At 62.0% G+C, this 23,229-nt stretch overlaps 1 protein-coding gene across 7 annotated transcripts in view; it reads right to left on the bottom strand.

Moving 5' to 3' along the window:
• The window catches only part of VAV2 (vav guanine nucleotide exchange factor 2), a 185,397-nt gene that overhangs the window by 21,288 nt on the left and 140,880 nt on the right, over positions 1–23,229 (bottom strand). For 4 of the 7 annotated variants that reach the window (XM_057547699.1, XM_057547692.1, XM_057547696.1 and 1 more), the window contains exons 6-17: positions 20,312–20,410; positions 18,129–18,197; positions 17,013–17,113; positions 10,016–10,115; positions 9,073–9,168; positions 8,323–8,391; positions 6,711–6,797; positions 4,328–4,413; positions 3,482–3,614; positions 2,266–2,280; positions 1,285–1,394; positions 72–173 (exon numbers count right to left, since the gene is read on the bottom strand). In XM_057547699.1, the coding sequence (XP_057403682.1) occupies positions 72–173; positions 1,285–1,394; positions 2,266–2,280; positions 3,482–3,614; positions 4,328–4,413; positions 6,711–6,797; positions 8,323–8,391; positions 9,073–9,168; positions 10,016–10,115; positions 17,013–17,113; positions 18,129–18,197; positions 20,312–20,410 (1,067 nt within the window). The remainder of the gene's footprint in view (positions 1–71; positions 174–1,284; positions 1,395–2,265; positions 2,281–3,481; positions 3,615–4,327; positions 4,414–6,710; positions 6,798–8,322; positions 8,392–9,072; positions 9,169–10,015; positions 10,116–17,012; positions 17,114–18,128; positions 18,198–20,311; positions 20,411–23,229) is intronic. The other 3 variants (XM_057547693.1, XM_057547695.1, XM_057547698.1) reach the window with 1 other exon arrangement.

Here is a 23,229-nt window from a genome sequence, read left to right as displayed (position 1 = left end):
GCTCGGCGGCGATGGGGGCACAGGAGAGAGGCAGCAGCAGGCCCCCTCGGGGGCCGGGAGAGGGCCCTCACCTGAGGAACATCCTACAGGCTTTGCAGTTGGTGGTCTTATCAAACGTGTACATCTGGAAGCTGTGGTGGTTGGCGTTGGCTTTGTCTGGCTTGATGTTTGACCTGATGGGAGGGAAAGCGGGCTCCAGGTTCCCTGAGCCCCCCCGAAACGGGAGCCGCCAAATCAGCCGGCCTCCGGAACGCGGCCGGGAGTCAGGAGGCCAGGACTCAGAGCCAGGATCTGCCCCGACACCCGGGCAGACCCGAGGGGCCCTGACACCCCGGGAAGGATGAAGGGTCTGAGTGGGAGCTTTCGAGAACCTTCTGGGATGATGGTTAAAGGCTGTATCCGGACAGGGCTTGGGTGTGGGCCGGTGCAAGCGTTTGTCGTGACTCAGCAAACCGCACCCAGGATGTCACTGTGTGCGAGCCTGAGATATAAAAATCTAAACAAATCGTGACTTCATGATGGGCACCCTCACTTGCACTGATGTCTGCAATTCACTACAACACGTCCACTAGCAGACGGCACCAGGGCTGGGGGGACGGCACGTGACAGAGAACAGCACAAGACGTGAACGGAGGAGGCCGGGCATTTACCATGACGTTCTTTCAACTTGGATTAATACTTGAAAATTTTCAGGAGAATGGTGGGGAGAAAATTACAACCCCTAGAAAGCCTTGGGGCCCACCACCTGGCCGCCATCTATTCTGATGTGTCCCACGCGGGACCCCGTTGCATCCTGCCAGTAATCCCAGAACCTGGGCCCTCCCTTCATGTGCATCTCACCAGGAGGAAGAGGCCAGGGAGGTGAGTGCACCTGCCCGGAGGCACCCAGGACCCTGCCACCCTGGCCTGAAGGTCTGATGTGGCCAGGGACCCCCGTGATCACCTTTCTCTGTTGGGCTAATTGGGGCTCCTCCTAGATTTCATGGAAAAACAGCTCTGGGGCTTTTCCCCAAAGGTGACAATCCACCGGCCTGTAAGGCCCCAGGGATCTGGGTCACCGTGAGTCCATCTGGCAACATGGCCATTCCTGGCCACTCGCTGCCCTGCTGGTCAGGTGTGGGAGGCTCGGCCCCAGGGGGAGGGCCCTCTGGCCACTGTAGATTAAAGAGCAAGGCTGCCACCCGGGGGGAGGGGGCTGGCATCCCGGGGGGGCGGGGTTCCCCGGGGCAAAATCCACATGCCACGTGGCATCCCACCCCCACGCCGCTGCCACAGCGGACTCACATGGCCATCTCAAACTGTTCCATCCACTTCCTCTTCATGTCTTCCGTCTTGCAGAAAAACTGGAAGCCCTGCTTGCCTTGAAGGTGAATTAGATAGAAGCCGTAGGACCACTGTGGGAGGAGACGGGGGACACGCTTGCAACGGGCATGGCTAGGTGCACACAGGTACACGGGCACATGTACACGCACACTCGTGCCTGGGCCTGTACGTGCACACATGTGTGTATGTGTATGCAGCCTCTAACGAGACGTCCTGGGACCCATCTCCGACCCCCTCCAAGGTGCACCCTCAACTGAGGTCTCTGCTGGTTTAGCCCAGGCCACCTCTAATGACCCGCGTTGAGGCACTCACCTGGGGCCCCTCCAGGACGCCAGCCCACCCACTTTCACTTCCTAAATGTGATGCCAAAAAAGCTCACTGGTCTGAATTAGAACAACAGAAAAAAACAAAAAAGGCAGAGGAGGCCACGGGCCTGGGGAGCTGCAGCAAAGCCAACCCAGCCTTCCCACCCCTCAGCCGCCACCAGGCCCAGCCATCGCTCGGGGCTTCTAAAGGGGCCCGGGAAGAAGAGTCCGGGAAGTCTGGGCCCATCTGTGTTAAGAAAGATGGAGGGAAAAAGGAAAAGAGGGAAGGAGGGAGGGAAAGAAGAAAGAGAGGACAAAGGGCGGCAGAGAGAGAACAAGCAAAACCCCAGTGGCTCTGAAACCACCCAGGTCCTTAACCTCCAGGGACCGGGAGTGGGTGGGGCAGGCGGGAGGGGGGGTTTCACTTGACACCCTTCGCAGCCGGCAAATCTATTATCACAAATACATGTCTCCTCCTAATCCAGACACTGAGGGGAGGAAGGAGGAGAACGCCAGGAACCCAGCCCGGCTCAGGCCCACCCAGGTCCCCAGACCCCACTCCCAGCTCAGGGAGGAAGTGCCGGCATCGGGCCCAGAGGTGAGGAAGGCGGCGAGCACGTGAGCGTCAGGGGCTTACCATTTTCCCGTGAGACTAGGAAGCGCGAGGAGAGGAAAGGAAAAGGGGAGATGAGATCATCAAGAGGCCTGGCCCAGCCCCGCGGTGGGTGCTGCAACCCAGGACACTGCCCACTGCCACGTGCCCCAGGATGGGACCACCATGGCAAGGGCCTTCCTCCCAGAGGGGCAGGTACCGGGGCGGAACTTGGGGGGCTTCGTCTTCAGCCCTGAGCCTGGGAGGTGGCCTCAGGTCACTGCCTCTGGGGCCCCAGTGGCCTGTTTTGGACATCAGGGCTAGGTAGGTCACCCCCAATAGCTCTTCCAGGTGGTACCTGCATGCTACCTGTAAGCTCGGGAGTCCAGGCTCTTTTAGCACTTTGGTTCCTGGCACCCACACCCAGCCCAGGGCTGCATGCGATAGGTACTCAAGCACTGGGTGCAGAAGCAGGACTGAACCAGAGAGCATGGCAGCCCCAACGCAGCATCCATTGCACCACCCGCAGCATCCACGGCCCCACCCCCAGCAGCCACGGCCCCTCTCTTACCAGCCATGGCCCCACCCCCAGCAGCCATGGCCCCACCCCCAGCAGTCATAGCCCCACCCCAGCAGCCACGGCCCCTCCCTTACCAGCCATGGCCCCACCCCCAGCAGCCATGGCCCCACCCCCAGCAGTCATAGCCCCACCCCAGCAGCCATGGCCCCTCCCTCACCAGCCATGGCCCCACCCCCAGCAGCCATGGCCCCACCCCCAGTAGCTATGGCCCCTCCCTCACCAGCCATGGCCCCGCCCCCAGCAGCCACAGCCCACTGGCTGGACATCAGAGTCCCACAGGCCACAGCAAGGCCCACCCAGTGCCCGCCTCCAAAGCGGGAGGGCTGGGGAGGGGCAGGAGGGTCTGCTTGCTGCAGGGGGCCACATGGGCCAGGCGGCCAAGGTCTAAGGCTGGGCTCTCACCAGTGGCCTCAGGCCAGGCCCCTCTGCTCAGTGTCCTCACTGAGGAGCTGCGATCCGGATCGTGCCCCCCCGATCCCCGCCACACCCCAGGAAAGACTCATAGACAAAAGGCCAGGGGCGTGCCGGGCCCAGCACAGAGCGGGTGGAGGCCCGCCCACCTGACCACGCTTTCTCTGGCCACCCCACAACTCCTCCCTCAGCGAGGGTCAGTGCCTGCCCCGCACCGGGCGGCCCAGCCTTAGACGCCCCTCTGTCACCACGAGGAAGCCGGGGGCTCACCTTCTTGACATCCTTGTTGTTCATGGGGTCGTCGGTCATCTTGTGGAAAAGCAGCTCGATGATCTCCTTCAGCTCGTAGCTGTAGCCCCTCCTCTTGCAGACAATGACCACCTTGTCAAACAGGAACAGGTACCTGGCCCGAGAGAGCACGGCCAGGGACCCGTCAGCACGGCCAGCGCACTGGGGTCCGAGGCCGCGGGACAGTTGCGGGCGCCTGGGTGGGCAGTGCGAGGGCTGCTCTCTCCCCGAGGCTGAGCCCCTCCCCCTGCCGGCCCACCCGGCTAACTCTGACCCCTCGGCCCGGTCTTGGCTCCTCCACGCCCCTGGCCCCGCCGGCCTTCCTCACAGCACTGGCCTCTGCCGGTCACTGCCCATTTACACGTCCATCCTCCACTGGATTGGGAGCCGCGTGGGGGCAGGGCTCATGTCTTCTGTGACCCCGGCCACGGCCCCAGGCCTTGGACGCAGCAGGTGTGTGCGGAGGACTGAACAAGCTGGGGCCGTGCCAGCTCCCCGGGAGCTTTCGCGTCGCCCGCCCGCACCCCTGCCCAGTCCTTTGGCAAACAGCTCACACGGCCGCTCCCAGGAGCCCGTGCGCTCGCAGGCCAGGACTCTGGCTGTCCCCCAGCCCGGCCGGTCCAGTGCCGGCCACAGGCAGGGCAGCCCCACGGGTGCGGCCGCCACTGGCCGTCGCTCTCACCAGGAAGGAAGGAAGCAATTAAAACGGAGCAACCCAAAGCCAAGTCCACATGAGAAGCTGTTTCCAGACCCGCTGGGGAGCGGGGTGCCCTGGAGCGGCGTGTCAGACTCGCGGGTGCCACCCAGCCCGGCGCCCACTCCGCTCACCTGTCTTGCTTGGTGTGGTTGACTATGGACCGGACCTTCAGTTCCCCATCGATCTTTGGTCTCCCAAATTCCTCCAGTTTCACTTGCTGGGAAAGAAAGGGCAAGGCCGTTAGCCCCGGTGCCAGAGCAAGTTCCCTACGTGGAGAGAAAACGCAGGTGGGCACGCGCCCGGGGCGGCCGTTTTCCGCAGAAACCGAAGGCGGGAGTGATGTGAGACGAGCCCCCCTGGTTCCCGGCTGGTGCTGAGGACAGAAGCGGGGAGCAGAGCACAGGGAGGAACTGGGCCTGCAGACTCCGCGCCCCACAGACCCGGCCCCGCTGAGGACTCCCTCCAGCTCTGTGGCAACAAAGGGCGATTGATGGTGCGGGTCAGTTAACAGGCCACTGTTGTATAGAGCCAGAGCGGGAACCTGGTGGGAAACGCCAGACGCCCAACCCCGAGAAACCAAATTAAAAAGAGAACAAACAGCGCTTATCAGATAGAGGGCGGGCAGGGCGCGGGGGTCCTGCCGGTGGTTCATCTACCACAGGAAGAGCCTTCGAGTTGAACCCACTCTCTGGTTTGCAAGGATTTCATTTTCGTTTTCTGCCTGGTTTGCATCTCTGCTCTGCTCTGATTCAGAGAGAAGTCTCTGGACACGTTCCCTGTGCGGTCTACGCGGACAAAACAGGAAGGAGAGGATGCCGCAAAACATTATCAGGCCAGCCCGCCTGGCGCTACGATGGGGGCTCTCAGCATCTTCTTTCAGAGTTTTCTGCATTTCCCAGGAGCTGCCAGAGCAAAACGAAGAGCGCAGCGTGGGGGTCACCCAGGGTGGGACCAGCACCCTGCTTAGTGACTCAGGGCCTCTGTGTCTCATCTCCAAAGTGCGGGAAGAAAGGCACCAGCTCCAGCTGCTGGGATGGGGTCCGGAGAAAACCACATGGCTGGGCAGAGCAGGGTGCCTGGCCCACAGGGATGCTCCACACCTGTTCACCTGCTGTTTAACTTTTGTCACTTGATGAGCAAGAATTAGTCGTATGTAAAAATGTAAAAAAAAAAAGTCTTCGTGTCACAAAAGTAGTGCCCACCCATCCATCGTATAGCATGTAGAAAACATCCAACGCTCAACGAGGGGAAAACCAACAGTCCCAGACCCCACCAGGCACTAACACCACCACTAACAGCCTGGGGCACAGCCATCCTTAACCTCCTCTGCCCTCTGAAAGGAAAGAAAAATGGGGTCGGGTCATAATGCTGTTCGGCGACTTCTTTTTTCTTTGCTGGATGACCCATCACGATTGTTTTCACGCCACGTGCCTATACCACAGTCCTTTTTGGGCTCTTCTGACCCTGGTCGGGGAGGACCAGACAAATGGGCACCAGGTGTCAGCCTGGGCATCTGGGGCTTCCTTTGCAAAAGCTTCTGTGCTGATTTGCTTTTGACAGACACTCACCCGGACTCTAAAAGTTCAGGGACCAGAGAGTGAAAATGCATGTAAACCAGTGGTTCTCAGCCAGGGGTGATTCTGTACCCAGGGGACATCTCGTGATGTCAGGAGTTGTATTTGGTGGCCATGACTTGGGCCCCTGAAGGGTGCGGGTGCTACCAGCACCTAGTGGACAGAGTCCAGGGGTGCAGCTCAACATCCCACAATGCACAGGACAGGCCCCACAACAGAGAATGGTCCAGCCCCAAATGTCAACAGTGCCGAGGCGGAGAAACCCTGTTTACACATTCAGCAGATCAGCGAGAGGCTGGTACCGGTTGGCACAGGCGGGGAAGTGCCTGATTCCTGGGATGGCCCATTTCCTCGCCCCGCAGGACACAGTGGATCACCCAACACCCCGAGGCTGAGCCTCTGATGGACCAGGATAAGGTCCCATGAGGTGTCAGCCCTGCCTGCTAGAGGTCAAGGGGGAAGGGAGAACTCAAGGGCAACTCCTGGGCAGGGTGACCAAACCCTCTCTATTGTCCCTCACGGGGACAGGAGATGTGGGTGAGCCAGGGGTCCCACAGCGTAAGGAGCTTCACGCTCCCCCGGGCGCCACACTCCCCTCTCGGACCCAAGAGAGTCCGGGTCCAGGCCAGGGAGGGAGGGCAGAGCAGTCAATACCGTTCCTCTCCTCGGGCCCTCAGCCAGTGGCCACCTTTGTGCACAGGGCACCTGGGCTGGTCGAGGCGCACAGCCTGGCAGTGCAAGGTCAGCCGCAGCTCCAGAAGCCGCTCCACCCTCTCGGCGGAGAGCCCTCAGCACGGCTGCACGTGCCTCCACGACCCGGACGGACGGAGCGTGTGGTCACCCTTCCGCTTATTCAACGCTGAGATTGTGAAAGCCATTTTTTAAAACATGTATATATGGTCATGATTATCTTCACTCTTTGGGGAGTCAACACACTTACCAAGTTTTCTATAGAACTCTGAAATTCGCTGATTTTCTTCAGGGTCTCTTTGTCCCGTTTAACTTCGTTTATGTACATTGCCAGGTCCTGGGACACAACAGAGGCGGGGAGCGGGTTAGCAGGCCCACGCTGGGCAGGGCGTGAGGGGGCTCAGCCACGAACCCCACAGCACCGTCCAAGGGCTTGAGCATCCCCGAAGCACCGTCCACTGTCCCCAGAGGTGGCTGGCCCTCGAAATGACTGCAGGGGTGAGAACCGTCACCCCACTTGACAAATGAGGCAGAAAAGCTGCACCCCATTGGTGGGCCAGGAAATCCCTCCTCCTAGGACAGCTTCTTTCTACCCCGTCACTCAACCACCTTCTAGGTCAGAGTAGAAGGAAAACAACCAGGTCGACCTGGACCAGCCACTTCTTGGCCCTACAGAGCCTCGGCGGAACAAGGGCAACCCACCGCGCAGCCCGGCTACCCACATGCTGCAGTCTCCTGCTGGCCACCAGGGGGCACTGCCCGCCGCGATCCAGAGGGCCCAGTGGGATAGGCACCCAGAGCCCAGGGTGGAGCCCTTGAGCCAGGCGGTGGGTAGGCGGTGAGAGCCGGTTCCAGCCTCCCCTCCAGTGCCTCGTGCCCGTCCACACAGGGAGCCCACTGGCCAGGCAGAATCTGAGACCCCGAGGCAGGAACATTCCAAGATGGGCCTGGTGAGCCGGCCAACCACCGGGGCCCCCATGGCACAGGCCACAGAGTTCGCACAGGACTTGGAGTAAGGCTCTCCAGGAGGACAGGCTGCTCAGAGAAGCTCCAGAAACAGACGGCCGAGCAGTGGGGGGACAGAAGCCAGAGAGGGGGCGATACCCCTGGGAACGTCACTTCGCAAAGATGGAGGCTGCACAGGACGTTGCCAGGTGACAAGGACAGGCTCAGCCCGAGCCCACACACAGGTGGGAAAGGACGGAGCACCTTCAGGGGCCTGAGAGTGGCCAAGCTTGCCTGGAAGGTGGGGCATTAGGGGTAAACACAGCTGCAAAGCCAGCGCAGCTTCGGAGGCCTGCATGCCAGGGTGAGGGTCTGGGCCTGACTCAGCAGGCAGTGAGGAGCTACAGAGGGGTTCTGAGAGGGGGAGGGACGTGAGCTGGCTCTCCTTCTGGGGGCTGAGCTGCAAAGTGGGCTTCCATGGACAGAGGGAGGAGGGGAGAGGTGCTGTGCCTGGGTGGAGCGGGCATTTCAGAAGCAGATGCCACACACTGGGCAGCAGGCAGGGTAGGGCCAGATGGCCCAGAACTGAGTCCGGTGCCTGGATTCCGGCGACAGTCTGGCAGACGGTCAGGGAAGCAGAAGGAAGGGAGGCCCGGGGTGGGGGTGGGGGGTCACTGTGCGCCAGGGGAGGCTAGAGAAGAGAATCCTTAGGGAAGCCCCCTCCACCCGCCCCCTCTGCCCCTGGTGGGTCTCATCCACCGCCCTGCCCCTGCTCTGCCTCTTGCCGTCCCAGGAAGATCTACATCTCCGATCATTGAGGTAAGGCTGTTAGCGAGCCCAGGTCCAGTCAAAGAGGGCGGGCACGGTCCGTGAAGCCCCAGGCTGGCCCAGCCTCTCCCCTGCCTCGCTTTACCCACCTGCATGGCCTCCAGCGCTTCTTTGAGCTGCTGCCTCTCGGGCCTGTCGGTGGAATGGCTCAGAAGTTCCTGGAGGGGTGGTGAGGAGTGGGTGACCACTCAGGGGTCCCAGCCTGGGCCCGCTCCCCACCCACCCCCGGGTGTGCAGACAGAGCCAGGCCCTCGGGACAAAGTGCCCCCCCACCTCAGGCTCTGGTCCAGCCTCCCAACTCCGGCAGACAGACAGCGAGCCCTCCCCCAGGGGACACACGGCTTAGAGGCGAGGTGTCTCCAACTCTTGCGGATAATGGGGGGGACATAAAGACAGCACAAAGCCAGGGGCTGAGCTAACAGGTGACCTGCTGATTCACTAAAGAGCCTTGCCTGGCACCTCACAGAAACCACTGTCTCCCGCGCAGGTCTGTCTGTCCTGAAGGATTTCCTGTTTCCATGGCTACCAGGAAGCTCAGGGACTGGGTTAAGAGATCAGCCCGAGGAGATCTTATTTCTGGCCTGAGGATGCTTTTCTGCCTCTCTGTTTTTCTTTTCTCTTACTAATTTAAATCATAATTTTCCTTGTATACTAACTGACAAACATTCATAATGCATACAAATACTGCGTAGCTCCTGATACTTATTTTGCAATTTTTAGGCGCTAAGCACGGGCTGCCTTACTCTGTGTGCTTGCTCACCTGTCACCCTGGCCCGTCTGTGGGTTCCACCCCACGCCCCGGGGGCTGCCGGGCCCTGATCCACTCCAGCCAGTCTCACCTTGAGGAGCAGGTGGTATTTGAGCACCCTCTGCATGGGGACCACCAGCAGGTCCTGCAGCTTAAACTTCCCGTCTTGGACCTTCAGGGTGCATTCCTGGGCGTCGGGGGAGGAGCAGGCGGATTTAGAGCATCCTTGCCCGGGGACACGGGACCCCAACACTCCCATCCCCCAGCCTGGGGACGGGGGCAGACCCGAGCCCTGAACTGCGGCCCAGGTGTCTGGTCTTCCTCTGGTCCGGCTCCCAGAGACCCGCCCCAAACCAGGCGTGTGCAGAGGGGTGGCCTTCACAGCAGGCGGGCAGGGGGCCTGCTGCCTCTCATAGCCTCAGGGGTCTGCAGTGGCCACACGGGGGGGATTCTGAGTGACCCCTGGCCTGGGGTCTACCAGAGACACTGGGGGAGGCCAGCTCACACTAAGGGGGGGGACCGCCCTCAGCAACCAGGGGCTCCCCACTGGTTGCCTGGACACATGAGGGCATCGGGCCTCTCCGAGGGGCGAGTCACCCCCAGCACGGCCAGAGCAAAGGGACGTGGGCACCAGGGTTCACCCTGGGAACCATCTGAACAGCCAGATACAACATGGGAAGCCCAGCCTCTGGGGGGACGACACGGCAGGGGTGGGAGGCTCCCAGCAAACGTCCGTCACCTGGGGCCCCATGGGGTCCCGATAGGCCAGGGTCAGGGGTCAGTCACAGCCCCCCACTCAGCCGGATCTGGTCCTGGGGTCCTGCCACAGCTGCACCCAGGCTGGGCCCTGGCCTGGGCTGGTGACCTCCCCCTGCCCACCCTCAACCCCAACAAAATGCAAAGGAAAAAAAATCATCTACAAAAAACGTCCCGTCACTGCCCCGTCCCCAGCTTCCCATGAAACGGGCAGGAGGCCGGGGAGCTGGAAGCTCGGAAACAGCAAGGGATGGGCCAGGCCGGGAAGCCCCAAGTACCTCGACTTTCTGTCTGAAGTCCTCCCTGCTGGCGAGGAGCTGGTTCAGCGTGTTCTGGGCGTGCTCCATGCGGCTGCAGTACTCCCCATAGATCAGGAGCCTGGACGGTGGGTGCACACGCACGCACACACACACACACACACACACACACATGCACATGCGGTGTGAGCCCGTGCCGCTTTCACATAGGCTGTAAGCGCAGCAAACGGCTCTCTCCCCGTGACAGCTTCTCACGTGTTAGCACACTTAATGGTTTTGTTCTTTCCATGAGGCTGCCAACCCTTCCCTGCCCTGCCCAGGAGGAGGGCTGCCAACCGTAGGGAGGCAGGGGCACCCTGCCTTCCCCGAACCCAAGGGGGCCCTCTTCTGTGCTTCTGTTTCAGGTCAGGACCGGGTTTGGGGGTGCCGCCCTCAGCCCCCCATCCCGCCCCTGGAAAGGGCCAAAGCCAGCCAGAAGCCCCCGCCTCCCCAGGTGGCTCATGTTCCAGCCCGCAGGCAGTGGGCACCAAGGCCCGGCCCGGCTCTGCGCTTGCCCTGGGGGGCCGGCCCCTGAGCTGACATTTCGAGGTGCGGGGACCCCATGGGTCAGCCCTTGTTGCTTCCACATGGCCCCGATGGTCTGTGCCTGGGTTCCAGCCACCGGCCTTTCAGGGCAGGGTGACGTCAGCCCCCATCACCTGGGAGAACGGGGGGGCTGGGAGGAGCCGCGGATCCAGGGAAGATGCGGGGTGGGGAGGGCAGAGCAGGAGCTCTCTCTAATCCAGCCCTGCCTTCCCCGCTTCCAGCCTCCCCTGCGCCCACTGCCTGCCTGCCATCCTGGTTCTCTCCTAACACCCTCTGCTTTGCTCCCCACCACGATCCCCCACGGCCGACAGACCAGAGCCCCCGGCACCAGGGGCCCGGCGCTCTCAGGGCCTTGGGTTACTAGCCTGAAACTTCATCTTTCAAAATCTTGTCACCCGACTACCGAGTAGGCCCCTGGAGGACCAGGCAGGTGACGTCGTTGGCTGTAATAAGGATGACTGCAAAGGTCACCACCTCTGGGAGCTACCAGGGCCAGGAGCGTCACGCACAGCGTCACGACCCTTTAACCCACTTACAGAGGTGGGGGTGATGAGCCCCACTCTCCAGCGGGGAAACCGAGGCCTCAATGAACTTGCTAAGAGTCACCCGCTAATAAAGGGCGACACCAGGAGGCTGGGCCCCGTGCATGATGTTCCAGGGACGCCCTGCCAGACGCAGGTTACGCTGTGTGTCAGCAAATGTCTGGAGGCCTCTCCCGGCCCAGCTCTGGGAAGCACGGGTGAGGATGACCTCAGGCCCATTTCTCTGTCCTCCGCGGACGCTGCTTCACCCTGGGGTACCTGGCGAGGCGCTGGGGGTAGTCAGTCAGGCCTGTTGCTGGCTTCACTTTGGAGGAGATGACACTGCATCCCGCTGGGTCTGTGGGACACCCCAGGCTCTCCCTGCACGGCCCGAGGGACCCGCGGTGACCACACCTGGGCCGGGCATCCAGCACCCCGGCTCTGCCACCTGAGCCCCTGGGCAGGTCTCCCCTCCCTGGGGCCTTGGGGGTTTGGGACAGATGGCCGGGTCCTGAGTCCCAAGCCTCGGCAAGCACCTGGCCGCACCTGGCAGAGTGTGACACACTGACCAGGAGCCACTTTGCATGAGAACCTGAGCCCTGGTTTCCACTTCAAAGAATCTGCTATTAAATTCAGGATTTTCATATAAAAGTTGATTAAGGGGCTTCCCTGGTGGCGCAGTGGTTAAGAATCCGCCTGCCAATGCAGGGGACACGGGTTCAAGCCCTGGTCCGGGAAGATCCCACGTGCCGCAGAGCAACTAAGCCTGTGCGCCACAACTACTGAGCCTGCGCTCTAGAGCCCACGAGTCACAACTACTGAGCCCGCGCGCCTAGAGCCCGTGCTCCGCAACAAGAGAAGCCACCGCTCATCACAACTAGAGAAATCCCGCGCACAGCAACAAAGACCCAACGCAGCCAAAAAGAAAGAGAGGGAGGGAGGGAGGGAGGGAGGAAGGAAGGAAGGAAGGAAGGGAGAGAAAGAAAGCCAGTTTCACGTACCAAAGTTTAAAAAAAAAAAACCCAGAAACTTGGAAGTAAGGCAACGCACACACGGAGGACTTGATGGTTCAAGGTCCCACTGGAGCACCTGGGAACACCAGCCACCCGAGGCCCCGGGGAAGGCGGTCTCCCCGACCCGGCCTGATGCACGCTTGCGTGACATTGCTCTGTACACGTGATTTCCGTCACGCTGGAGAAGCAACCCAAAGGTTCCAGCACTCTTGCCACGGAGGAAATCGACCAGTTCGCAGGTAACGTGGCCACCTCATTCCTAACTTCTGTCCCCGCTGACCCTGCGTGCCAGTGTCCCGGGCTGTCAGCTGAGTGAGCTTCGTCACGCTTCTGCTCTTCCACGAGGTGGCAGATGCTGGCCACCAGCTCGGGGGTATGTTATTTAACTGCTTGAACTTTCAACTCCGACCCCATAAAGGGGGCCTAAATGCCTCTCACAGAAATACATCTGACGCATTAGTTCCTCACTGCGTCACTTCTGTCTCAGCCCACACAGCCCGGGACAGGACGGAGCGCGTCCCAGGACACAGGTGATGCACCCAGGTGTTCACCCGGGACACGGGAACAAGCTGAGACCACGCGTGGCCAAAGCCCCACCCCTCTCCCGTCCTGAGCTGCCCCATCTGGGAAAGGAGGTCTGGACAGGGCAGGAGGTAAAGGGCTCTCCAGCTGATGACCCCAGGGCAGCCCTCCCGACAGGGCAGGCACGCGAACCCCTGCGGGGGCTCTAGGGGGTACGAGAGGGTTGTCTCCCTGCAGGACCACCTGACCTCGGGCTTTGAGATGAAAGGCCCCCAGAGACCCTGGTTCCCGTGAATGGAAATCACAGCCAGAGGGCAGCGCCGTCCACCTAACCTAAGAGCAAGGAGAAGCTGCAGAGCGCCGGAGCCCTCACCTGCCCAGAGCCTCTCTCTCCCCGCGCACGGAAATCCCACGGGGTCCTGGGGCGGGGAACCTGCCTTTCTGAACGACGTTCCTCCTAACAGCACTTGTGCAAAGCCCCACAGACAGTCCCTCCTAAGAGCTGGTCCTCCCACCTTACCACCGGGCCACCAGCTCCCCAGGCCCCATCCAGCCCGAACCACGGACCCACGAGAAGTCAGGCTCCAGGCCCAACTTGGTCAGCCCCAGCGATAAATACAAACAGTGTGACTTCAATGCAAACCTTGCCCGAGAGCCAGCTCCCTCTGTGTGGGAGACGTCTCCTTTAAGCCCACATGGCAAGGTCAACAGGAGCATCTGCCTTGTCTGAGGCTCGAGGCTGCATTAATGGGAGAATAAGCTCCAAAAAGAGGGAGGTGATTGTCCTCTGCCATTCCGCACTGCTCATACCACACCTGGATGCTACCCCAGCCTTCATCAGTGATGAGTTGCTGGCATCTTGCCCCTTGAATTCCTCAATGGCTTCTCCTGCCCTCATTAAAAAAATTATGAATCCCTATCTTGGCCCACCAGATCCTGCAGAGCCCTGTAACTGCTCCTTGGAGAGCCTCCCCTTCGCCCCCTCGCTCCCGCTCTACGGCCTCTGGCAGTTCCCCAAACGGTCAGAGCTCCTGGCGGACCCTCAGCTTCTACAGTCAGAGCTCCTGGCTGTCCCACATGGCTTCAGGGCTGATCCCCTCTCCCCCAGGTCCTCAGGGGGCCCCAGCCTGTGCTACAAGTCCCTCCCCCACATCCCCCTCCCCTTCCCTGCGCTCTCAGGCACCATCACAGCCCACGACAAGTCTCTAGTCTGTGGACTCATTTCCCAGGGAGAGCCGAGCCTGCTTCGCTCACCACGATGTCCTTGGCCCAGGGCTCTGGAGCCGCACACAGCAGGCACCCCGTAAATGCTCGCAGAATCGGTAAGCCAGCGAACACCAGGGCCTTGGGGGCCGACTCAGAAATAAGGGGCGTGCCAGAAAAGGTGGACGCTGGGAGGGGCGGTGATTTGGCAAATGAGGTCTGATGCAATGCAGCCAGCCCCTCCCCCAAAGGGACCCCAAGAAAAGTGCCTGGTCCCTCGATGCCTCGCTGGGCGGGTGACCATCTGCAGAGCTCTCGGTGCCAGGACGCATTCTGCTCATTGCAATTCTCCGAGGCGGAAACGTCCGTCATTCCCAGAGGAAAGGAGGCCTGGGGGCGGGTCAGCCCGAGGTTGTGTGTAGAGGATGGTGCGAGGTCTTGTTCACAGGCAAACTGGACCATGGGGACAGGCCAGGCAGCAGAGCCCTTGTGCTGGGGACAGGGGGGGGGGGGTCCCAGGAGAGGGCAGGTCATCCATCTGTACCTCGGCCACGCGGCCTTGAGCTGGGTTACTGGGCCTCAGCGCCTGTCCGACCCCCAGCCAAGGCGCAGCACTAACGAGGTGCTGAGAAGTGTCCGCTGTGCCCGTCACCTGGGTGAGGGTCAGGTCTGACCGTCAGCTCAAGTCCACCAGCGGGGCACGCCCTGGGCTCACCTAGCACGGTGGCTTGCAGCCAGGTGAGAGGAAAACCTTGTTGGGGGCAGAGGGCGGGTTAGGGAGCCGGCCTGACCCCCAGACCTGATCCCCATCCCCTTGCCCGGGCCGGCCAGCATGCCCACACCTGCTTGTGCCTGAAGAAACCTTGTCTGCTCTCCTCTGGCTGCGTCTGCCACCTGTACATGGGCACTGCCTGCTCTCTCATGGCTCCCAGGAGCCCCGACTCATGGCCCCTCAGAAAGCAGGCTTGAGGATCCTTGCCCGTGCGGGAGGCCACAGCTCCTTGCCTGGAGCTACAGGGCACCTGGGGGAGGCACGTTCAGGTGATCCTAGGTGAAGGCGCCTGGGAATGCAGCTGCCTGTGCAGAGAGGGTTGTGAGCGGAGCTGAGAGTTACCTGATGGGCGATGCAGGGGACCCTCCTGCAGATGAGGGTGACACGGACCCAGGGTCCCCACTGGCCTGTGCCTTCTACAGCTCCCAGGACCCCTCATCAGACCCCAGGAATCGGTATTTTTTTCTTTTTTTTTTTTTTTGGCTGCGTTGCGTCTTCATTGCTGCGTGTGGGCTTTCTTTAGTTGCAGCGAGCGGGGGCTATTCTTTGTTGCGGTGCGCAGGCTTCTCATTGCAGTGGCTTCTCTTGCTGCGGAGCATGGGCTCTAGGCACGCAGGCTTCAGTAGTTGTGGCACGTGGGCTCAGTAGTTGTGGCTCATAGGCTCCAGAGCGCAGGCTCAGTAGTTGTGGAGCACGGGCTTAGTTGCTCCGCGGCATGTGGGATCTAGTTCCCAGACCAGGGCTTGAACCCGTGTCCCCTGCATTGGCAGGCGGACTCTTAACCACTGCGCCACCAGGGAAGCCCCAGGAATCGGTATTTTTAACAAGCTCCCAGGTGGCTTCGACAAGCAGCCAGGCAGAGGCACCACGAAGACAGAACCTTCGGGCTCCTTCTCCAAAGATTCTACGAGGGATAGAAAGCCAGGCACTGTCTCCTGATGCATCTCTTGAGATTTCAGTGGCTGAAAACCACCATCTCCCGGGACCCTGCAACGCTGGCATCCTGCGGGCCCTTCACGTCATCTGGCTTCGTCCTTGTCAGTATCCCGTCTTAAAGCGCCAGCTGCCAAGGCGCGAGGGAAAGAAGCAGGGGCCCGAGCTCTCCGCTGGGACGGCAGAGCCATCCTGACAGCTGCCCCCTCACACCTAGTTGGAAGCTTCCAGAATCCCAATCCCCTCTGCCAGGCTCCAGCAGGACATTCTAGAGAACAGAAGGCTGCCTCCGTACCCCCTCCATCAACGGGGTGACAAACAGGCGCTTAAAGCAAACAATCAAACAGATTCACAGGGACCACGTAATAGCAGTATACTTCTTTTTTAAAAAAAGTCCCTGCGTTGATTCCTAATGAGCTGTCACTCTCTCCCATTGACAGTCTTGATTCTGGACCAGGGACCCCACTAACGGGCATGATTATCACAGGAGACTTTCCGGCGGGGTGGAGGCCGGCGCCCTCTCTGCGTCTAGACTCAGCCTAACCACCTGGGAGGGGCCTGGAGGAGATGGGCCGCCTCGGATTCTGACGAGAGCATCTATACCCCCTCGGGCTCCATGGACACTTGCCCCGAAGCTGCGGAGACTCGCACAGGACCAGGGCACCACTGGAAGATCCAGGGCTCTGCGCTTCTCGGTCCCGGAACCACGTCTCCCCACGTTCAGGGCTGAAGCCAGTTTATGCCACAATGGCCACGCATCCGTGTCCAGGGCTGCTGTCCGCACCCCCGCCCGGCTGCCCAGGTCCGGCCCCTCCACCTGCACGGTCACCGCAGGCTTCGCTGGGTGTGGACCAGCGTGTCGGCAGCGCAGGCCTGACCTCTGCTCACCCTCAGGGCACCAAGTGGCACAGACGCCATCGTGGCCCCTGACCGACAGACAAAGAAGTCGGGGTGCGGTGTCGTGTAGAAGCAGCGGCATGGCCTCAGCCCTGGGGACCCGGAGCCTGGGCTCTCAGCCATGGCTCCCTGCAGCCCCTGAAGCCCCTCACTCAGGCTGGCACAGGCGGGGGTGGGTGCAGTTGTTGCAGCAGCAGGTGCCACAGGTCACCCCCCCCAGGCACAGAACTCAGGGGCAGACTCTCCCGGTGCCCGATCCCCCTGGGGTCTGCAGCACGGCAGGGGCATCGTGATGGCACGAGTGTCCTTCAGCCACCAAGACCCCCAAGAATAGAGGCAGAGGGGGCGGCTGGAGCCCCCGAGAGGCCCCTCCCATCCAGGCTGCGACGGCAGGGGTAGGGCAGGCGGTTTTCTCAGTTTACAAGTGAGGACAGGGTGAGTGTGGGAGCACCGACCCCCTGCCTCGGGCACCACGCAGCGGTAACCTGGGTGAACTCGCCCAGCAGCTCTGCCCCGTCCCCACGATGGAACCGGAGAGGCGCCCGGACGCCCCAGAGGCCCCGGCCACTCACCTTTCCTTGAAGTCCAGGAAGACCTTGGCCAGCGTGCTGCCCCCCGCCATCATGGACACGTCGATGGCCCTCAGGAAGCTGTGATGCACCTTGATTAGGTCCTGGGACAAAAAGCAACCACGCATGAGGAGGTGCAGCAGGCTGGGGGGCACGCGGGCTCTGCGATCACGCGCTTTCCGGGCTGCCGTTTCGACGGGAGGACGTCCCCGTGAGCGGCCGGGCGCTGGGTGCACCTCCTCGGGTACACACCGCGTGCCGTTCACCAGAAGGGGCTACAGCCGTCCGCAGTCTGCAGCAGCCTGTCCAGACACACGGCGCCCGACCCCAGCCAGCATCCTCGGGACCCGCCCGCTGTGTGAGGCGGTGAAGGGGCTCAGGGGCCCCGAGGGGTGAAGTCTCTCCACTGTGGAAGGGGGGCCTTGGCCCTGGGGAAGTGTGTCCGCACTGCAGAGCAGAGGGGCGGCTAGCAGGCAGCACCATCCCCCATCCAGGTTCCCAGTCCTTCCGCGGCCACGTGTGCCACGGCTCACAGCAGGATGAACTCTGGGTCGGGGGGGCACAGGGGACGCGAAGCTCCGGGGTCTGCGTCAGCCTCACCCAGGAGGTGACCAGCGCCCACCCCTCAAGCCGTTGGCATCCCGAGGAAGAGCAGGGCCAGCGCTCCCCGACGAAGCCCACCCACACGCAGCTTCCGGCCGCGGCTCTGCTGACCACGTCAAGCTGAGCCTCCCCACGCGGGATGGCCCTCCGGTGTCCGTGTTCAGACACTGCAGAGCAGTGAGGGAGCTCTGTCTGCTCAGAGAGGGGGAGGGGACACACTTCCCTCCACTGATGACAAAACCTAATGCTTCCTCCAGGGCGTGTGCGTCCCAGGCACACCCGCCAGCACAGTATTGGGCAAGGAAGCTCCCAGAAACTGTGTCCTCCGTCTCCTAAAACCAAAGTCCCCGAGAAAAGAGGGGCTGCTCACCGCCCCCCATCTGTCAGTCACAAAAGCACCCTTCAGCCAGGATCAACCATGCAAGCCCTGGGGACGGTCAAGCGGGAGCCCGCCTGACGTCTGAGCAGGTCAGGACCTCCAGCCCGCACACAGTGAGCCAGGGCTGGGACCCTTACCTCCAGGTTGATGAAGATGGCCGCCATGTCCGCCGGGCTCAGCACCAGCCTCAGAGGGGTCATGTAGTTCTGGAAGAGAGAAGCCCATCACTGCCATCACCGCCTGAAGGATGCCAGTCACCTTCGAGGCCACAGTCACCGGTCCGAGGGACTCTAACGGCCTCAGAGACAACAGGCGACTGCAGGCAGCACCCCCGTTCCGCCACCAAGGGTCCTGCGGGGCGGCCGCTCAGCCCAGCACACGCGGGGGCTCCACGCTTACTGGAGAAGGGGAGACCTGCGCGGGAAGTGTGGGACCGGGTGGGGGTCAGGCCTAAGGCCCAGCGCGAGCACCCACCCCGCCCGGCGGGCAAAGCTCCCCAGAGGGCCCCTTGCATGTGGCGCTGGACTTCCACCCGAAGGCCAGCCAGGTGGGCTCTGCTTTTTGAGATATTTGAGAAAGTGGGGTCCTCCCGGGAGGTGAGAGACATCACCCAAGGGGGCGCCTGAGGACCGAGAAAGTGCCGTGATTCCCACCCGACACCACTTCCTGAGCCTCCACCCATGAGTGCGCCCCCAAATCTGTCATCAAGAGGCCCACTCCAGCCCCGCAAGCGCCACAGTGGCAGGGGTGCTTCTGCCCCTGGCCTCCTGGAGGCCCCCGCAGGGGACGACCAGCCACCCTCCCCTCTCCCTGCCCCTTCTCCCACAGGGTCCTGGTCCCCTGGCCCTCTCCTTGGCCGCTGTGTGGAGCAGGCGAGACCTGTCCAAACGAACAAACACTAGTGGCTGCTGGATGCACCCAAGCACTTCTCCCCGTGCCATGCCAGCACCGGCCACTGTGTGACTCGGTTTCCTCACCTGACATGGGGATGGCGAAACGGCTAGGGGACGATTACAAACACGATCATCCCCAAGAGCACTCAGCACATGCACACCCCGGCTGGGCACGGCCCCCAGCTCAACCCCCGCCGTGCACTGCGCCCGTAGACGGGCAGCACCCGCCCTCAAAGCCCACATCCCGGGGGTGGAGACGGGCCACAGCGGCCCGCCGGTTTTCTGCAACGCAACTCGGGCTACGTGAAGCCTGCAGGGCCCTAGAAGGAGGTGACCCGGGAGCTGGGACTCAAAGGAGTGGGACTGCTGGGGGCGGGGTGGGCAGCTGGGACCGTGTGTCTGCAGAAAAGCTGGTGGTCGGGGGAGGGGAGGAGCTGAAGGGCGGACACACAAGGGTTGAGTGGGGTGGGAGGAGGGGAAAGGTCAGAAGCCTGGGCCAGACCCGGGGCCAAGGGGCATCTCACGACTCCTGGCTGGAGGCTCCACAGTGCCCTAAACGGTGGGGACCTACTTGGGCAACCCCATTATGGCTACACTTGGCCCTACTCTGCAAGGAAAGACTAGCCAGGAAGGGTCTATCTCAAAAACCGTGTTGGTTCTTTCAGGCCAGCGCACACTGGCAGTGGGCAGCGAGGATGCCCAAGTGACAGGGAAATGGCTCTGCGCCAGTGCCCACAGGAGGCCAGGGCGGATGGCAGGAGAAGGCCCATCCGTGGTCCCCCGGGAGCTGGGCAGGCCGGCAGGGAGATAGCAGTGGCCAGCCATTCAGGGGAGCACACGGTCCGCCACAGGAGCTCCAAAGACTCACGTCACCGGGCCCAGCTGCGTCCCACATGCAGGATGCCCACGGTGGGTGGTACTGCGGTTGTTGCAGCTTACGGAGGGGCAGGCTGAGTGCAGGCAGCCCCCCAGGGGGGAGGTGTACATCAGGAGCTCACTCAGCGCCTGGCCTGGGTGGGAGCGTATACAGAAGGCGTCTAGCTCTGGGTGAGGATGCAAACATAAAGAGCCTAGCTCAGCGCATTCAGGAGTAGAAGCTGTAACGATGCCCAGTTTAGGCTGGAAGGAGCCTCCGAAACAAGCTCAGGAACAGTCCAGGGTCCGAGCTGAGGCCAAAGGGTGAGAGGTGGGACCAGGGCCAAGGGTGGCGGCTGACGAGGAAACTGGCCTGAGTGGAGCCCACAGCCTGTGTGGGGGCAGAGGGCAGAGGGCAGAGGAAAGGTGAGGGCGTCCTCCTTTTTGGTGGAGGGTGCAAAACCAAGAGGGCCCCTGAGCCCTGCCTCCGTCACCGCTGCCCTGAGTCCCTGCTCGGTGACAGCGTCTCCCAGGAGGCAGGGGTCCTGGGTGGCCCCGGCGGCCACGCCCACCTTCTCGATGTCCTCCAGGGTCCGGTAGTACTTGGCTTCCGTCTCCTGGATCTCCAGCAGGCAGCAGTTTCTCTTGTCGTCCTCCGTCATGCCCATTTTCTAGAGGGGACACAGGAGGTCAGCCAGGACCCCGCCATGCCCTCCACCTGCCGCCCACCCGGGCTCGGCCATGGGGTCACCGAGCGTGAAGCGGGCCGCATGGGAGACAAAAGGCCCTTCTCCTCCTTTCTGCAGACGGGGAGGCTGAGGCAGAGGGGAGGGGACGTGGTGTGACCCTGAGAACTGACGACAGCACAGAGATGGGACAGAGGCTTCTGAATCTGTCTCCTCCAGACTGGGCGCCCCCTCCAGCATATACAGCAGGCGTCACATGCTTAAAGCGTCGGATGTGTGCACAGGGAGAGGGTCTGACCAGCTCCCTGAGGACCCGTGTCCACCAACTGATCCACCCTCCCAGCTTCAGCCTGTTACCGTCTCAGAGAAAGAAGCCAATTCCCCGCAGGGCTGGACTTTCCAAATGTCCACTGCCTCTGACCAGGTTCTGAGCTAACAGCCCGTCGGCGGGGGTCACTGAGGACACGCCTCTGAGGCAGGGCCTGCCCCACCTCTGGGGTGGGACTGGCCAAGACACTGTGGCCACAGGGGCCGGGGAAGGGGCAGCAGGTGGGCTGACTGTCGGAGGTTCTGTGGATGGTCCACACACTCTCCTTAAGTCCTTTCAGGCTGACTGAGCAAGCAGGGCTCCGGGGAAAGAGTGCTGGGACGTGGGGCGTGCCACTTGGACTCATACCTGCCCTGCTCCTCCTCCAAGAAATGCCCCAGGGCCCCGCGCGGGTTTGCCGGGGCCACAGTTCTCCAAAGTCACCTGCCAGGTGGGCACACCACCCAGGCCCCCCAGGCTCCTTCCCAAAGCCCGAAGCCCCGCTCAGCCCGGGAATTCAGTGCTGAGGGTCTACAATTCCCCTAAAACTGTGTGTAAGAATGTGGTGCCCAACAGCGTCTCCCTGGGGACAGGGTCCCGAGTTCCTCCCGGAAGGCAGAGGAAGACGGTGCTGGCAGAACTGACCCCGGGCTTCCCCTCCACCTGCCACTTACCTGCATGTATCTAATCTGAAAGCATGGAGAAATAAATAGGGCAAAGAACCAGTTAGCAATGCTTATGCTTATTCAAGCCGAGCTTGGAGAAGTCAGGGAGCTCGCCCACATTAGCCAACAGCCCCAGAGATCACATCACACCCTGCGCCCGCCCGCATGGCAGCCTGGCTGGGCGGCGGTGGGGGGAACAGCACCAGGACCGAGCACATGGCAGCTTCCCCACGGCCGGGCTCTGAGAGTGGCACCTGCCATCTCCTGGCTGTATCTTCCTTTAGAAACATCACTATTCCCAATACTTTCCACTTAGACCGTTCAGATAGCTCCAGACATGACAGGGGAGGAAATAAAACCAGCTGTTTTATCTCAGAGGACCTGGCGGGTGGCAGGAGGCCCGCCCTGCCTGGATGGACAGGACAGCTCGTGAGCCCAGCGCCGAGACTTGGGACACTAAGCATCGCTGGGCAGGTGGGACGCTGGTTTGTCCCCAGGACACAGGTGGGCATCTCCCCCAGCCCCGCAGGTCCTGCGAACGCCCCGGGTCCTGTCATGTGCCTTCAGCACCAGGGACAGCAGCGGCCTCTGGGGAGCGCCCACTGGAGGGCTTCTGCAAGCCAGGTGCAGATGGGGTCTCGTGGGACCTCGTACAGCCAGGGGGCAGGGGGTCCCCCCAGACAACCACACAGGCCACTACACCCACATGCCCTCGCCTGACCCAAGGACACTCAGCTTCCAAAGGGCTTGGGGAGTCAGGCGGCGCCCATCTCACTCAGCTTGCTGGCAATGCGGGAGACCAGCCAGCCGCTCAGGCCGGCTCTAGGGTGGCTAAGCAGAGCCCTCCGGCCCCCTGAGCCCACCTCCCTGGAAGGTTCAGGAGCAGAGCTGCCTACCATAAGGCTGCCCGGGGCGGGGGCAGACCTGGGCTAACAGACCCACAGCTGACTCTCCACAGTGAGATTCCTGGTAACTGTGGGGACTGAAACCCACCTTCAGACCCTTGAGGGGCAAAATGAGAAACCCGTTCTTAGAAGCAGCATCTGGGGCTGTGAGCCGACTGCCGGCATCTCGGCATGTCTCCCGGCAGAGAGCGGGAAGGGCCCCTTTGAGAGGCCTCGTGGGGAGCTGTGTCCTACCCTTTTGTTTCTCCACCACCAGCTGGTGGCTCCCACGCTGAGGGAAAAGACTGAAACCTGCTTTCAGAGAAATTTCCCCCATTTCTTTGGTGAAGGCAAATGGCATCAAAAGCCTCCATAGTTGGCAACTGGCATCGCGACCGCCCCCAGGAGTCTGGGGTTGCGAAAGGGCTGTGGTCCACGCCACCAGGTCCCCGTCTCCCATCCTGGCCTGGCAGGAACCCTCCCTCCCCAGTACAGCAGCTGCGGGCAGCACGCGGAGCTGCAGCAAACGAACATCCGAGACGTGATCAGCCGACGCCCGTCGGAAATAAACATCCTCGCGCAGGAAAGACGAACGGCTGGCTAAGGGCAGAGGGATGCAGACTGCCTGAGACCAGCACCGAGTCACTATCTAAGGCTCCCTGGGCAGGAAGGACTCGGGGTCCTGCACGCCCTCTGGAGGAGAATTCCAGAGCAACGCGTCCGGGGAGGTGGGGTGGCAGCGGTGTCATATCCCGGTCTCCCTAGGACATTTCATAGGAAAGAAGGGACCTGGCTGACTGGCGCAGGGGATGAACCCCGTGGGGGCCGGGAAGGACCGGGTGCAGCTGCCCCGCGGTGACTCAGGCGGTGGGGTCTGCGCAGAGGCTTTAAAGGCGGGGCGGGGCAGCGGGGGCGGGGCGGGCAGCGGGGCAGCGGGGGCGGGGCGGG

This window comes from Balaenoptera acutorostrata, chromosome 6, assembly GCF_949987535.1.
Source record: "Balaenoptera acutorostrata chromosome 6, mBalAcu1.1, whole genome shotgun sequence".
Taxonomy (NCBI): Eukaryota; Metazoa; Chordata; class Mammalia; order Artiodactyla; family Balaenopteridae; genus Balaenoptera; species Balaenoptera acutorostrata.
Note: the sequence above shows the minus strand (reverse complement) of the source record. Positions and strands in the feature narration are given on the sequence as shown.